This window comes from Agelaius tricolor, unplaced genomic scaffold, assembly GCF_023055355.1.
Source record: "Agelaius tricolor isolate 1412-34295 unplaced genomic scaffold, bAgeTri1.0.p SCAF_3, whole genome shotgun sequence".
NCBI lineage: Eukaryota > Metazoa > Chordata > Aves > Passeriformes > Icteridae > Agelaius > Agelaius tricolor.
In genome coordinates, this window is record NW_027269263.1 from 48740266 (window position 1) to 48755493 (window position 15228).

Below are 15228 nucleotides of genomic sequence, written 5' to 3' on the forward strand. Positions count from 1 at the left end.
AGCACTGACCAGGACAAGTAACTAAGGTCCAAATCTCCAAATCTTTTCAGTGACTTCCACTGCTCCATACAAAGGCCACCAATGAAAGCCATTTTTAAATGTCTGTCCAGTAATTCCTTCCTATACAATGATCCTTACTATGAACAAATATGTAGTTATTACTTTATTTCTACACATTATATTTGGAAACAGAAACATGTACATTTTAATCCAACAAACCATTCATTTGGAGGATTATGTTGGATGAAGGCTACTGATGACAAAGTTTTCATAGTTATGAAATTGAAATAAAAATCAAATACAAGAAAAACCTCATTATTTGGATAAATCTTTATTAAACATTTTAATAAAACATTCAATAGTAAAAAAATAATGTCATGCATATGTAGAGTTTTTAGGCAGGGATCTCAGACAAGGCATGTGGTGAAATTATTTATTTCACACTGAAGTTCAAAACATCTTTATATTTATTCCTTTATGAAGACATGTTTAGAAAAAATGTACAGTATCGATATCTTTCACAGTTAACAAAAATCTAAAAACAGAAATTCATGTTTTCACACAATATATAAATAAAAGCAAAGAAGATTCCCTTCAATTTAACTCCTAACTTGTGAAAACATTTGGGTATGACCAGTGTCCAAAGTTTTATAATATTAATTTGTTGTAATTATTTTCTGTTGATGCAATTATGCAAAAATTCAAGAAAACATTCTTATATAAGTCAGTAGACTGATAAACTGCTGGATCAATTCCAAAATATTTTTATTTTTTAGAAATTTTTAAAGGAAATACTCACCACTTTTAATATTGGTTTTCCCTATACACAGATCAATAAAGAACAATATCCTGGCTTATGACATATAAACCCAGTGTAATTTTTACAGTACAAGAAAATTACCAGAGGATATATGATGAAATTTTAAGACAAATTGCATAATCTATTAAACGGCCCTCAAAAATGAAAAAAATAAAATGTCATCTACTATTAAAATAATGATCTACTTACAAATATTGCATCTTGCTTCTGTAATTCTTTAAAAACAGCTGCTGTAAATACTAAGTAATTTTGCTCTGATGGAAAGCATTTGATTTGACAGGGATTTCTACGTTAAGTATCCTTAGAGAATCACGTCCTGAACTTGTCCTAGAGACTTCTGAATGCAAAGTAAAACCACCACATAGCTTTCTAGTCCAGCAGAATTTTCAATCCATGACAGCACCAGATCAGTTCTGTATCTCCAAATTTAGGCACACACTCTGATTATGTAAGATGGAAAGGCAGATCAAGCCATTCAAAATACAGATCCAGCTAACAAACACGCTAACAACTTTGGTACCCAACAAGGCCACCCCAGAATCATTACCATCTACCAAATATCAATATTCATTTTGCAATTTTACACTTCCACGATTGACTTTGATTTTAGTGATAATCACTACATGGTCATGTTCACAACCCCATCAGAATCTACAGTAACTGGTACATGTAGCAGTAACCTGAGTGTTACTAACAGGAGGAGTTTGTCCAAATGTACGTATCAGTACAAAATCAAAGAAGTTTCTAAAAACCAACCTCCCTGTCAAACTGAGAACAGTAATATTGGCTTGCACAAAGTAGTCTGAGTTTACTGGAGAGCTCTGTATCTCTGCCTCTGGTGATGTGATTTAATACAAAAATGAACACACAGCATCATCCTGACTACGTTTTTCAGAGTAAAATTCACAAATTTAGAGTAACCTCCTCACTGCCTTTTTGAAGGACAGATGGAAAGCAGATTGCTTCCATCAACCTCAGCCAAGCAGCTTCCAGTGAAAAGCTTAACACCTCCACTTGCCTTTAGATCACAAAGTCATGTGCCAGGAAAATAGCAAACATATCAAAGTATAATTCCCATTCCCATTCATATATAAACTAAAAATTCATAAAAACAAGTTGAATTCCTAAGAACGGAACAAAAATATTTTTTTTAATGCAGTCTCTGATCCCAGTCCCCCACAGAAACTGAGTTTTACTGGATTACTTGCAATTAGCAACACATGACTATACAACATCTTCAGCAACTGTGGTGTCAAAAATTTGGTAACAAACTTGATTTTTCATTGCGTCTCTGACATTATAGGATTTGATGAAGCATTCCAGCCATGGCAAGTCACCTACCAACAAAATCCAAATTACTGTTCAGTATTCATTTCTCATTTTTATAGAAGGCAAGTAAACTAGAGCAAGATATTAACTTGGATATCTAAATGTACACAATAGTTAGTATTAAGAAAAATTGTTAACTTTGGTATTCCAATTGGTATCTTTTAAGTGTCCCACAAGATCTGAAATGGTCTTCAGTAGCAGTCTTCCAAGACTTGTCCTCCCTGCACCAGCACTCCACAAAACACTTGGACCCAGTAGTCATGCCACAGTATAAAATACATATTTGTAAAGACTTTGCAATAATAAAATTTCATCTCCATGTGTCTCAATGAGAAAATCCTTTACAATCTTTTTTACAGGACAACTTTTTAAAGTATGGCAAAGTCTCCAGGGTGATTGCAGTGGCCACTGACAGCCATGTATTTGGAGCATGCTCTGGAGGTTGGGGCTGCATGACACATCCATCTACCTTGGACATGTTTAATTTAGGCAGAGATACTTTCTGCCACAACACATACACTGCACAAAAATCTCTGTAAATGGATTTGGATTAAGCATTGCTCCATTTCCATGGATATTTCCCATTGCAAGGGATGCTTTAAGTCAGCATCAAAAGCAGGGTATCACCCAAAGCATGTGCTTTGGGAAAACAGAATTTCCTTTTCATTTTCCCTAACATGCTGTGACATTCAGTATGAGGGTGTTCTGGTTAACCTCCATATGAATACAGATGGCATGTTAGTGGCTGCACAGGCATGGCTGTATTCACACACCACTGCATGCTACATGAGAATTTAATGAACCATTTATTTTCTTTCTCAGAGTAGAGTTAATATGAAAGATGTACTTCAGAACAAATTAACATGAACCCTGCTTTCAGGCTCCAGCATTTTTCTGTACTGAGTTTTGCCTGTGCCTAAGTTGAATTCTAAGACTTTTCATAAGCAATAGCAGATTGAAAGACTGCTTTCCTTCCCACCCCCCTTTAAAAAGTAACAGCAAACTGACCTAATTTTCTTCCTGGAGGACAGAGCGCATTCATGGTCATCTGCATCTTTTGCTGAAGAAAATTACTAGTTAAGATTTCAGAGGCAGGAATCTGGAAAAACTTCTCCTGAAAGACAAGAGAAGAATATGAGGTATTGAAAGAGCTGTAAAAAATCATTAGCCAGAACCTCGACCGCATGTTCTTAAAGAAATTTAAAATCGGGTAACAGAAGAATAGTATTATTTCAAAAACCTGTTTGGATACAGAAAAAACCCAAGCTGTCTGAAAATATTAATGCTCTTTGTTTCAGTACCTCTGAGTTTTTAGGGACTACAGCCACCCAGAAAGCACATATGTCAGTCTCTATACATAACTGGCAGATATTCCTCATGAACCTCCACAACCAGACAATATCAGACAATGTTAGGGCCAGAGAGGATGGTCAGTCCCCCTCAACAGTCCCTCACATCTTGAGAGGAACAAAATCACTTGAAAACAAGGGGCACTGCAACCTGGCTTTATATTTGTGGAATTCTCTTTAGTGTGAGTTTCATTTGCTGGCAGTTTTAGAAACTATGGAAAAAAGGTTTATACTGTGGGGTGCGCTTCTGAATGGAGACAGAAAATAATAAATGAAACATTAAAATGTTAAATGAACATTTTCTGTGTATTTTTAAACTGCATACATTAAGCATGACTGAAAAAACTCTAAGTTTATTCTTTCCAAGTTTGCTACCTGATTTTGGATCTCTAAAGGCTCATAATCTTATAACTTCTCATAGTGAGATAAGGTTTTTGGTAGTAATTTCTTATTATTGTTAAAAGATACAAATACAGAATAATCTGCCTCTGTGTAATTTTTGCATGACATGTTTAATGGCAATGATCAGAAGTTAGTGGATAATCTAGCAGCAAAAATGACACTGATAACTATCTCTTCTCTCTCTTCAGTCTTCTTCTGACTATAGAACTTTTTCATTTTTTTCCTTCACTGACTTTTCCTGTAAGGAGGGGAGGAAGGAAAAGCACTGTGTTCTTATGGAAGCACAACTGGAAGCTAATGTAAAGCTGCACTTCAAAGCAGCCCAGTTCCTTCTCAAGTGGTGCTGAAGGACTGGAGTTTAGGCCTGGAAACTCTGGGCTTGTCTTTGAAGTGCCACCAGCAGGAATGGGAGCAGCTGGCACTTCAGAAGAAACTGTAGGTATTTTCCTGCAGCTAAACTGTAGTACTGAGCAGTATCTGCTAAGAAAGTGAGCCACCCTGAAGTAAAAATTTTTGGAATTCTGCATCAAGAGATGGTCTAAATCTTTTCCCCCAACTTCAATTTGCAGTTTTATTTTTCTTGATATAAAAAGGAAAAAGGACACTAGAAGGAAAAGATGACTGTCTGAAATGGGGATTGTAGTCTTTTGATCTCCTTTGCTATTAAAACACCATGTATTTTAAGAAAGAACACATTTTTTCCTGATATTGTTTTTACTTACAGTATTAAAATTAAACAAGGAAGAGTATTCTCTTTAAAGTCCCAGTCTAAGTAATTTAATATAATGGTGGAATATGTGCAGATATATACACATTAAACAACACTACTGTGCAGAAAAAAGTCCCACTAAATTCACTAATTCTTTTTCTGTCCCATTTTGTCACACCCACATTGTCATGACAGGAAAACCATCCAGTCTTCAGTGTCTCAGGTAGCAGGAATGGGCATGAGCTGCTTCAGAGAAAACCGAAGCTAGGTTAATTCTAAGGTGAATAAAGTAATTGAATAAACTACTTCTGAAATCCAAGATAAATATCTGTACAGATATAGCTGCCTAGGGAAAGAGTGCCTCCTTACCTCATGATCATGTGAAATAAAAAAATCAAGGATTACTTAATGGAGAGATTCTACTGAGAGTTAAAAAAGAGGCAATGAGATTTTAAACTGATGCAGAAGCTAGCTACATAAATCCTGAAACATTCCTATCATTCACACAGCATTCAGGCTGCATAACTTAACATTGCTAGTAAAACAGAAATTCAGCAACAGGAATATATAAAAGTTTATGGAAATACAAAATAATCTATCTTCAAGCTTCAGTTTTGTCTTTATGCTTTAACATTCTACACTCTGTACAGTATTAGCTTATAATATTGTAATTAGTCCCACAAAACACTGCAGGTAACATAGAATGAGTATTTGTGCACATACATTTGCCATTTTAAAAACAAATAAAATCCAAACTCTCATTATCTGTAGAGTCTACCTTTACCTAGATTTACTTACATAATCAAAAAGGTATGCATTTAGTGATCCTGTTTCATCAACCAGTGTAAACTTCATAATAAAAACATACTGGAGCAGTTCAATACCTAAAACTGAAAAAAAAAAATAAATTGATATTTCTCTGAGAGGATATGCAAGGCAAACTATAATAACTCGAGCTGACAATATCCCTTTTTTAATAGTAACTGACTTTAAATACTGCCATTAGAAGTATAAATTAACAGACCAAAACACAGAGGCTCTGCTGTCTGACAGCAAAATATCATTTATCTCTTGGGGCCACACTGTGATTTTCCTAGAAACACTTTAATAGATGAGCCTATAAAAACACAAAGATTTTTAAGCACTTATACCCATGCTAGTGAACAAAAAAGCTTATATTTGTTTAGCTCTTAGATCCAACCTTAGTAGGGTCCCCCTTTCCTGTGTTCTTTTATCCATGGAATATTAAAGGAGAGATGCTCTTAATTCAGTGGTAATAAGAATTCCATCTGACAACTATCTTCTGAGGAAACCAGTTTATTTGATATGATGTAAAAAAAAGCTACCAGGCTTATTCAGAAAACAACTTTACTGGCAGTTCTGAAAGTATTCTTGCTTTTTCATCAGCTTTTTCTGGGTACACCTACTTAAACTGGCAGTCATTTTATGTTCAACTGATCTGACAGACTTGCAGGTTTATAATTTAGCCTCAAAATACAACTGATAGAAGAAAAATATACATAAAATAGTGTAACTGTCAGAAATCATAAATTAATATTGCTTTCATTTTGAGAATTAAATCTCAATCAGTGTCAGTTAAATATTGCTTTACAATTATTTAACAGGATACAATTCTGAAAGTTTATATAAGAAAATCACTGTATTGCTCAAGTAGTTTTATTCTTTTAGAAAATGTTTACCATACTGCTAGATATTCCAACTTAATATGTTAGAACATGAATTGATAAACATGCAAATATTCTTTTTCCTTAATGCACTGTAAAGTTTTAAACTCCATTTCCATCATTTTAACATGTTGACTGCATACAGTAACACAAGGAACACATGAAGCACACATCATTGTTGTGGAATAATTCCTTTCATTTGAGTATTATTTCTTGCATTCTCTCTGGAATATGGATTTCACAGAAAATAAAAGTCTAACTTGTATGAGTCATTAAATAAGACTGTCTTTAGTTCAGGTCAGAAAAACAGTATCTACAAAAGGAAAAGCAAGATTAACTTCAAGGACTACAAGCACATACAGTTTAAAGGTAACATCTACAATCAAAAATTCCTGACTTTTGCACTAACCTAAGTGTTACTACTGATACCAGTGGTAGAAGAAACTATTCAACACATAAAATCTTCTAATTCATACTGCAATAGTTCCAAAAGTAACTATGTTATTTCAACTGCTATAAGGGGAATGAATTTTACAGCACCATATTCAACATGACCATAATTACATACTTTCTGTACAAAACTGCAACCCAGAAATGCAAATCAAACCATTTCACATTAATACAGCAGAATCAAGGCACAAAAGTATTTCAGGACAGTTATCATGTCAGCTAACCTTGTGCTATTTCAGTTGGTTCCCATGATGGCCGCTGTTCTGCTGCAATGGAACTTAGATTCTTCATAGGCTTTGGAGTTGAACACTGCTTGCACCTAGCATTTAAAACAAGATATTGAGACTAACCAAACACTGATGTATTTGTAGTAGAAGTGTTCTGCACAGAAAAAACCAAAACTCTGATTTTCTTACACTGTGGAAGTACAGAAGTATTTCTATTGCTGCTTGAAGTAACTATTTTACCAGACACACCAGCTTTAGAGCACAACAAAACCCTTACTGCTGTTTTTGAACTATCCATGAGGAGAAATGAATCTGGGAAAGACTACTTCAGGGATTAGACAGGAATTAAACTGAACATTAAGGCTGAGGGAGCTGGGGTTGTTCAGCCTGGAAAACAGAGGGCTCTGGGCAGATCCTACTGTGCCTTCTCCATATATAAAAGGGGCTTATAAGAAAGACAGAGAGAGACTTTTAACCTGGGCTGTAGTGAAGAACAAGGAGAAACATTTTTAAACTGAAAGAGGGTAGATGTAGACTGTGCAGAAAACCTGTGAATTCCCTATACCTGGAAGTGTCCAAGACGAGACTGGATGGAGCTGAGCAAGCTGGTGCAGTGCAAGGTGTTTGTGCTCAAGGCAGGGGGTTGGATTAGATGATCATGAGAGATCTCCTTCAACCCAAACCATTCTATGATTCTAAGATCACTACATTGCTAGACATATGTTCATATGCCACTACTTCTCACTTTGTAAAAGAAGTAATGAATCTGAACTTGTAACACACTCTAAACCCATTACAGGGTTACAGGAGAAATTTGGCTTTGCCTATGTTGAGAGTATTAACTAAGAGTTGCTAAAACAATCTATTTTATTCCTGGTGTACTTACATCAATAATTATAAAATTACATGTGACATAGTAAGCTAATGCTGCAAGTGGGTGGAAATATTGAAGAACTGTTTTCAAAGTTGTTCCCATTCACCTCAAGGAATGAAATTACAGAACAAAACTATTTGTCCCAAATTAAGCTTCCATATTAGTATATTACAGTTACAGCTTGAAATAAACATTTATTACCTTTTAGAATTATATGCAAAGCATGTTATAAAAATCAATAAAATTACTTCTGCTTAAGTGATATAAAGTTAAGTCACGTTTTCCTTTAAAAAACCCACTCAAACTCCAATAAACTAACTTAACTGTGAATTTTGCTTTTTATATTCAGTGTGTCTGTGTTTATTTTTATGTATAAATGAATATACATGCAAATGCACACATATATAATTCATTCCACTATACAGAATCTTTTCTAGACTTTGCTAAGTATATGCCACTGACAAAAACGTGCATGAAACATAGCTCTGAAACGTCAGCATATTTGTGAGGTTCCTTCTTAAATATCTTATAAACCATTTACTTTTATAGTCCAACCATTTGCAAAGAGAACAAGGTCTGAAGGTGAGTTGTGTATAGCTGGAGAAATATATGGATGTGGATTATGAAAGCACAAGCAGAAATACTTTGTATTGGTGAAGATCCTGTCCCAGTAGGAGTACCCATATACTGCCTTTATTAAAAAAGCTGTAGACAGCAATATCTGTAAAGGTCAAAACTATATATGACAGAGAGAAACAATTATCTGTATTTATTTTATGGATAGTCCCTTATGGGAAACTGTAGGGTTCACAGGAAACATGGAATATTTCTGCACAGAAATGTTTTTACTGCCTGCAGACCTAGCACAGTGCCCCACTGCAGGGTGCTCTGCCTGAACTGCTGAGAGAGAGGACTCAGGAGCTTTCATGGAGGAGATTGGTATTTCTGAGCTCAGTAGCTGCAAGCTGCTGGGCACTGGGGGAACACACTGCTGACAGCTCTCACTGACAGGAACATGGCATTGCATGGCACATCACACACACCAGACCTAGGTGCGAGTACCACATTCCACAGCTTTGGAACTGTGGAATTTAGAAACCTGTTGAAGTCATCTCTACAGTGAATGACAGCCACCAACAGGTAAGGCACTTTGCAGTGCTGTGGATCACAGTAAGTTACAAATGGTAAGGAAAGGCTGTCCAAAATCCCTTATTGCTTCCAAACCTCAAGCTTTCCCAACACTAAGAGAGAGAATGAGTCGTAGATTGACAGGCTATTTATATATTATCTGTTATGTTGTGTATATATATATATATACACATACATATATATATATATATATATATACACACACACACACGCATATATATAACCTATCAGCATACAGTTTTAAAAACAACATATGTTTTGGCTTCAGTCTAAATGAGACCAGAAAATGGAAGATCTGGACAAGAAGAGGTATTTAGGTACTTTGCATTGCATGTGCATTTCCATTTTTACAGCATACTGCCCTGCCCACACACCACAGACAAGACTGAAACTGGAGTGCTGTCTAAGATTTATAGACCAAGAGCCAATCTGCAGTCAGTCCTTTGACACCAGGTGTCAGATGATATGGCATTTCATCCCTGATGTCAGTACTGTGGGTCATGCTAGGTGTTCTACAGAGAATCTTTGGGTGAATTATCCCTTCAAGCACTGCAGTCTGAATTACTAAAGAAAATGCTATCTATTACTGCAACTAGTGAAATAGCAACAAATACTTTTAACCTACCCATAATATTTTACATTCCCTCTTAGAAGAAAAGGAGCTGAAAGATCTAGTAATTCAAGATCATCTTCTGTGGATCTCACAGGAATGACACACTTGAATCTTTTTGTAAGCTTCCAGATTTCTTTTAGTGTTCCACCTATGAAAAACCAAAAAAACATGGTTTCTTAAACAGTAGTCAGAAATAAATCAAACAACTTACTCAGCTGATTTCAGGGCCTTCATTAATAATTGATATCCACTACCAAAAACTCAAAAAAGAGTCCAATACCTTCTCACTTTTATCCAACAGTAGACTCAATTAAGAAACAAAGATGGACATTTATCAAAGCAGATGCTCTGATATCTTCCTCATAGCTAACACTGTAACCAAGAAGTTGGACTTATTTAACATCACTTTCATATGTATGTATTTCATATATAAATACTCCTATGATTTTACTAGCCATTTCCTCAGAAAAAAAATCAAAGCAACAAAACTGACCTTTTATATGCACATGTCCATACAAAGACCTACTTAGTTGCTGACACTTTAATATCTGAAAATAGATTTACTGAGATGTATTGCTCAGCTGTTCTAGGAAAATAGAGAAGAAATAGATTTTTTTTCCCAGAAAGAAAAGGTTAGATTGAAGTTAGTTGGGAACATGTCAGAAATAAAGCAGCTATCAGAACTGATTTATTATAGAAGAAAGCAGAAAACAGAAGGGGTTTTGTCATTGACCCTCACACAAAGACCACCTGACTTACATTTGCTTATTCACACCACTACTTGAGCACAATTGAAGGCTTTGTTTTGAACTCTGAATGGTGCTATATGCAATTTATTATTTTTATTATATAAAAATTCCTCAATAGCATTCTTGCTAAATTGCTTTGTTTAAAAGTCAGTGGCTATTTCTCTTTCCTGAGGAAATCTGATAAAAACCACACCAAACCAAAAAAAAAAACCACTCAGAGAAGCTCTATTACTCTGAAACAACACTGACATCCAGAGGCTGACAAATTTAATTGGAGGCTTGTATTACCAGAAGCCTTTCAAAACTTTCTCCATCAATACTAAAAATAGGCTTGTTTATAAGACTTGGCAAGTTTTTAAATCAGAGCTGAAAAATAAGTAAGCACAGATAGCAAAAAAAACCCCCATATTAAGATGTTAATTTTAGCATAATCAACAATAAACAATATTGGCACAGTTTGAAAATAGACAGAAGCAGCTTATAAGACCTTTACCAACTACAATCTCCCGTTTGCACAACAGTAACTTATAGTTCCAGCTCAGTTTTTCTTTTCTTTGAAGATACCTTTATGATCATCTCTACTTACACTGAATACAACTTCAGCACATCTTTGTACATACACAGAGGACACAGCACTGTAAGAATTGGTGTATTTGCAATTTACCTTACCTTCTACCATTATCAAGGTGTCTTCAGGATGTTGAAGCATTTCATCATGCTTCACAAAATGGATGGCTATTTCCCTCTGTTTCTGCTCTTGTGTAGTCCATGTTACAGATTCATACCAGGATGTATTGTGTAATTCTGGGTTTGGGGCAGTACCAGCAGAGCCATGTAAAATGAAGTCAAAGTCATCTCTATCTGGAACTTCTTGCCTAAAACCATTTCCAAATTGAATAAGTATGTTCTAACAGCTTCTCCTTAGGCAGTCTACTAACAAGGGTGACAAAAAAATTCCAAAAAAATTCCAAAAAAATTCCAAAAAAATATTAGAATATAGTCATGAGAATCAAAGGACATACAGGAAAAATATCCTCATTGTTTTATCAGTTTAAACATTAAGAGTTGTATAGTATATTATGGCTTTCCATGTTAATAAATATGCTAAGTAATATGCTAACTTACCTAGGAGCAGAGGCAGCCCAGTGGTTTCATCCCACACAAATGAAAATCCATGGAAAACCAAATCAACTTTATGTGATTTCACTTGGGCCTTAAAAGGGCCACAAACTGCATAGCACATCATTAGAGTGAAAAGACTATTAAACTTATGTAATTTCAAGTTTTATGTTTTAGTCTGCTTGGCTTTGCATAAACTGAGGGAGCAAAAAGAGAAAAAGGACAGGACCAGGATAGCTTCACCTAAGTACTGTCAAGGGAAAATCTGCAGCTCTGCACCACACAGTTTCTGTCCTGTCCTGCTGGAGTGCACCATTTGTGCATTTCCACTTGTCATACACAGAGAAGCAATAATGCAGGCCATCCAAATTACACAAATATTACAGAATCAATTAGGTTGTAAAAGGTCTCTGAGAGTATCCAAAGCAGGGCAACAAAGATGGTGAAATGCCTTGAGGAGAAGCCATATAAGGAGCAGCTGAGATCACTTGGACTGTTCAGCCTGGAGGAGACTGAGGGGAGACCTCATCACAATCTACAACCTCCTCCTAAGGGGAGAGGAGAGGCAGGCACTGATCTCTTTCTCTGTGTGGACCAGTGATGGACCCAAAGAAATGGCCTGAAGTTGTGTGATTTTCCTGATATTTTTGATCCAGAAAAGATGCCTTATCTGGAAGACATGCTTTAGTCAAAGGTATTTCATTAATTCATTTGGAAACTATTATACCTCTTTGCGTATCCTATTTTAAAACTGTAATAACAAAACACTTAAGATACTTCTATCCAACTGTGGTATGGAAAAAACTGTACTGCTGCATTTGCAAATAAGGAAAAATTATTGTTTTGAAAGCACTCAAAGGATTCTGGAAATGGAACTCATCTAATGATTTAAAAATTTCCTACTTATTATCGGTGAGTTTCAAATCTTTGCACAAAATTATATAAATTTACATTGAGCTTTTCTTACACAAAAGTTGAAAACACACTGAAAATCTAGGCATCCCAAAACACACAGAGCAATTCCTAGTTCCTTATACTGTGCAAAACACTTACAATGAGTTGCATTTGGAACAATGAAGTTTAACAGACTGATGGAGCTTTTGGGGTTTGTAAGTTCTCAGCTTTGCTCTAATGCGATACTGTTGAGGAGCTGAGCTGTTTGTTATGGTTTTCAGTTCTGTGTTACTCAAATCCTGATGATCTGTTAATACTGCAAAACAATACACAGAGAGATGAAAAAGCACCACACATACTATTAATCACCATAATATCTGTAATATTGGAAATGGCAATTGCAGATATGCACTTCTCTTTATTTCCAACTTTTCTTTCCTTCCCAGCTGCAGCTTAGTTTTATCAATAGAACTTATTATTACAGTCAATAAGATAATCAGGCTGTGGGAGCATGGTGTACTTCAGGGTACAGAAACACAACATGTACAAAAACCAAATTTAAGTAGAATATACAAAATATGTTCTATTCCTTTAAAAACAAAAAACCCAGTACAACATACATGCATTTATGCTCTTGGAATTTATACTCTTAGAATAGCTCTTCCTATAATAACCTTTAAGATAATGTTTCAAAACTACTTTTGTTCTTCAGCAAAATTAAAATTCACCTTATGTTCAAAATGTTACCTACCTGTAACAGATAACTGCTGACATCTCTGTAAGTGCAATTCAAGATCTAAAATAGAGAAGAACTGTCTAATTATTTTCCTTCCTTCTTTCCTTTTTTGTCATACAAAAATGGACATATGGACACATACAAACAGGTAGGTACACAGATAGACAGGTAGATACACACAAAACCAAAAGCTGAACAAATGAAAATCCCTATAATGTATGAAAACAATACAACAACAAACAAACAAACAAACAAAAGCAGCAAAAGTAAGCAGGAGACATACATTGCATATCAAGAGTTAATATATTAGAGGGGACGTTAGCATATACATTAAATAGCAATGCTTATCAAAGTGAACACTTTTCAGAGGTATACTGTGAATGATCTGCTGACATAAATTGTATTCATCCCCTGTGATCCTTCTGGACAAGAACATAAATACATTATTCTAAGACCAATAGAGACTACCTGGTCCCCCCTCTGAACAACCTCTATTACACACAGTGAGTGCAGTAAATAGGCATACAATTTTTTCTAAATTTTCATTTATGGACTGGACATGAAGCATTGATTTATTCTTAACTTTTGCATCCTTTTAGAAATGTCTTATGTTTTTATGTTAATAATAGCTGAGAAACACAGATTTTTTAAAAGCTCGAAGCAAAGATAGAGACTATATCAAACCAGCTTTAGAGTTTAATTCCCTTCTAGTTATTCTTTTCCTGGGCTAAAAATACCATTCAGAAAATAATATGGGGTCTGTAGAACTGTCTATAAGATATCACTGTTCCATGGAAGTGCACCTTACACCTCTGCCACTGACACAACTTTTCATCCAACAGTTTAAGAAGGGCTCCTCAACAGGCAGCTGTTTAGTAGCATTTTCAGTGCCTGTCTCTGCAGAATTTCCCTTTGGAGGGAAGCACTTACATAACTCTACTTCATGATCTAATACAGTATGATTAAGAACACCATCTGTGTTTAAGAATATTCACTAACTCCTACAAAAGTATCTTTCCATGTAATATGAAATGCTTGTGCTGGAAGACAAGAAAGAGTAATGTAAATTTCCAGTCTAATAAACTGAAGGAATTCTCTAGGGCTTTGAATGTGAAAGTAGCATTACACACATAGAGAAGCAGTAACTGTGACTTTATCTTGACCATAGATACATATTAGAAGAAAGAGCAAATCAGCTTTCAGTTGCTCTTACCTGTAACATTGCCAAAAGTGCTGTCTACGTCCATTGAACAGCTTTCCATATTCTGACTGTCTGTCAGAGTAACAGATTCGAGGAATCTAATGATAAATGGCAAAATATTTTACAATCTAGAGAAATCTTTTATATATCATCATGCACACACATATATATATGGGATTACAGAGACACTTATATGAAACCTATTTATATACACAGGTATAATGTTCAGACATAAATGTTCCAGCAGAGACATAAAACTCAACTGAACCAGAATTTTCAGAAGATGATATTAATGATGCAGACAAAACACTTTCCAAATCACTTCTGGAACAGAGTGATTGAAACACAAAATAGTGCCAAAAGAAATATGTAGTACTAGAAACAGAATTCCTGATAATGGAATATGGACTTGGTTACTTAGCCTTTCCTAAGGAAGAAAAAAAGTTTATAATGTTTAGAAGCACAGGCAGATCACTCAGCAGGCAGAAAATTAGAAGTGCCAAAATCTGACTAGAACTTAATATGGCTACTGCTGTATGAGCCAACAAAAATAGCTTCTCCAAATATATCATCAACAAAAGAAGGGCTAAGGAGAATCCCTATCCTTTATTGGATGTGGGGGAAACATGACAAAGGAGCAGGCCAATGTACTTCATGCCTTCCTTACCTTCATCTTAATAATAAGACCAATTATTCTCTAAGTATCCACACTCCTGAGCTGGGAGACAGGGATGGGGAGCAGAATGAAGTCTCCATAATCTAAGAGGAAATGGTCACTGATCTGCTACACCACTTACACAGGTTTAGGGGGCTGGCTGGGATCCACCCATGGATACTGAGGGAGCTGGCACAAGTGCTCAAAAAGCCACTTTCTATTATTTATCAGCACTCCTGGGTAAGTGAGGAGGTCCCAGTAGAATGC

The 15228-nt window shown here is 35.5% G+C and overlaps 1 protein-coding gene across 5 annotated transcripts in view; it reads right to left on the reverse strand.

Moving 5' to 3' along the window:
• Positions 1-315: 315 nt before the first annotated feature.
• The window catches only part of POT1 (protection of telomeres 1), a 60929-nt gene continuing 46016 nt past the window's right edge, over positions 316-15228 (reverse strand). For all 5 annotated transcript variants that reach the window (XM_071423774.1, XM_071423775.1, XM_071423776.1 and 2 more), the window contains 9 exons: positions 14319-14404; positions 13121-13165; positions 12529-12685; positions 11026-11231; positions 9620-9755; positions 6969-7063; positions 5408-5499; positions 3158-3263; positions 316-2157 (listed from right to left, as the gene is read on the reverse strand). In XM_071423774.1, coding sequence (XP_071279875.1) covers positions 2045-2157; positions 3158-3263; positions 5408-5499; positions 6969-7063; positions 9620-9755; positions 11026-11231; positions 12529-12685; positions 13121-13165; positions 14319-14404 — 1036 coding nt within the window. In that variant the 3' untranslated portion in view covers positions 316-2044. The remainder of the gene's footprint in view (positions 2158-3157; positions 3264-5407; positions 5500-6968; positions 7064-9619; positions 9756-11025; positions 11232-12528; positions 12686-13120; positions 13166-14318; positions 14405-15228) is intronic.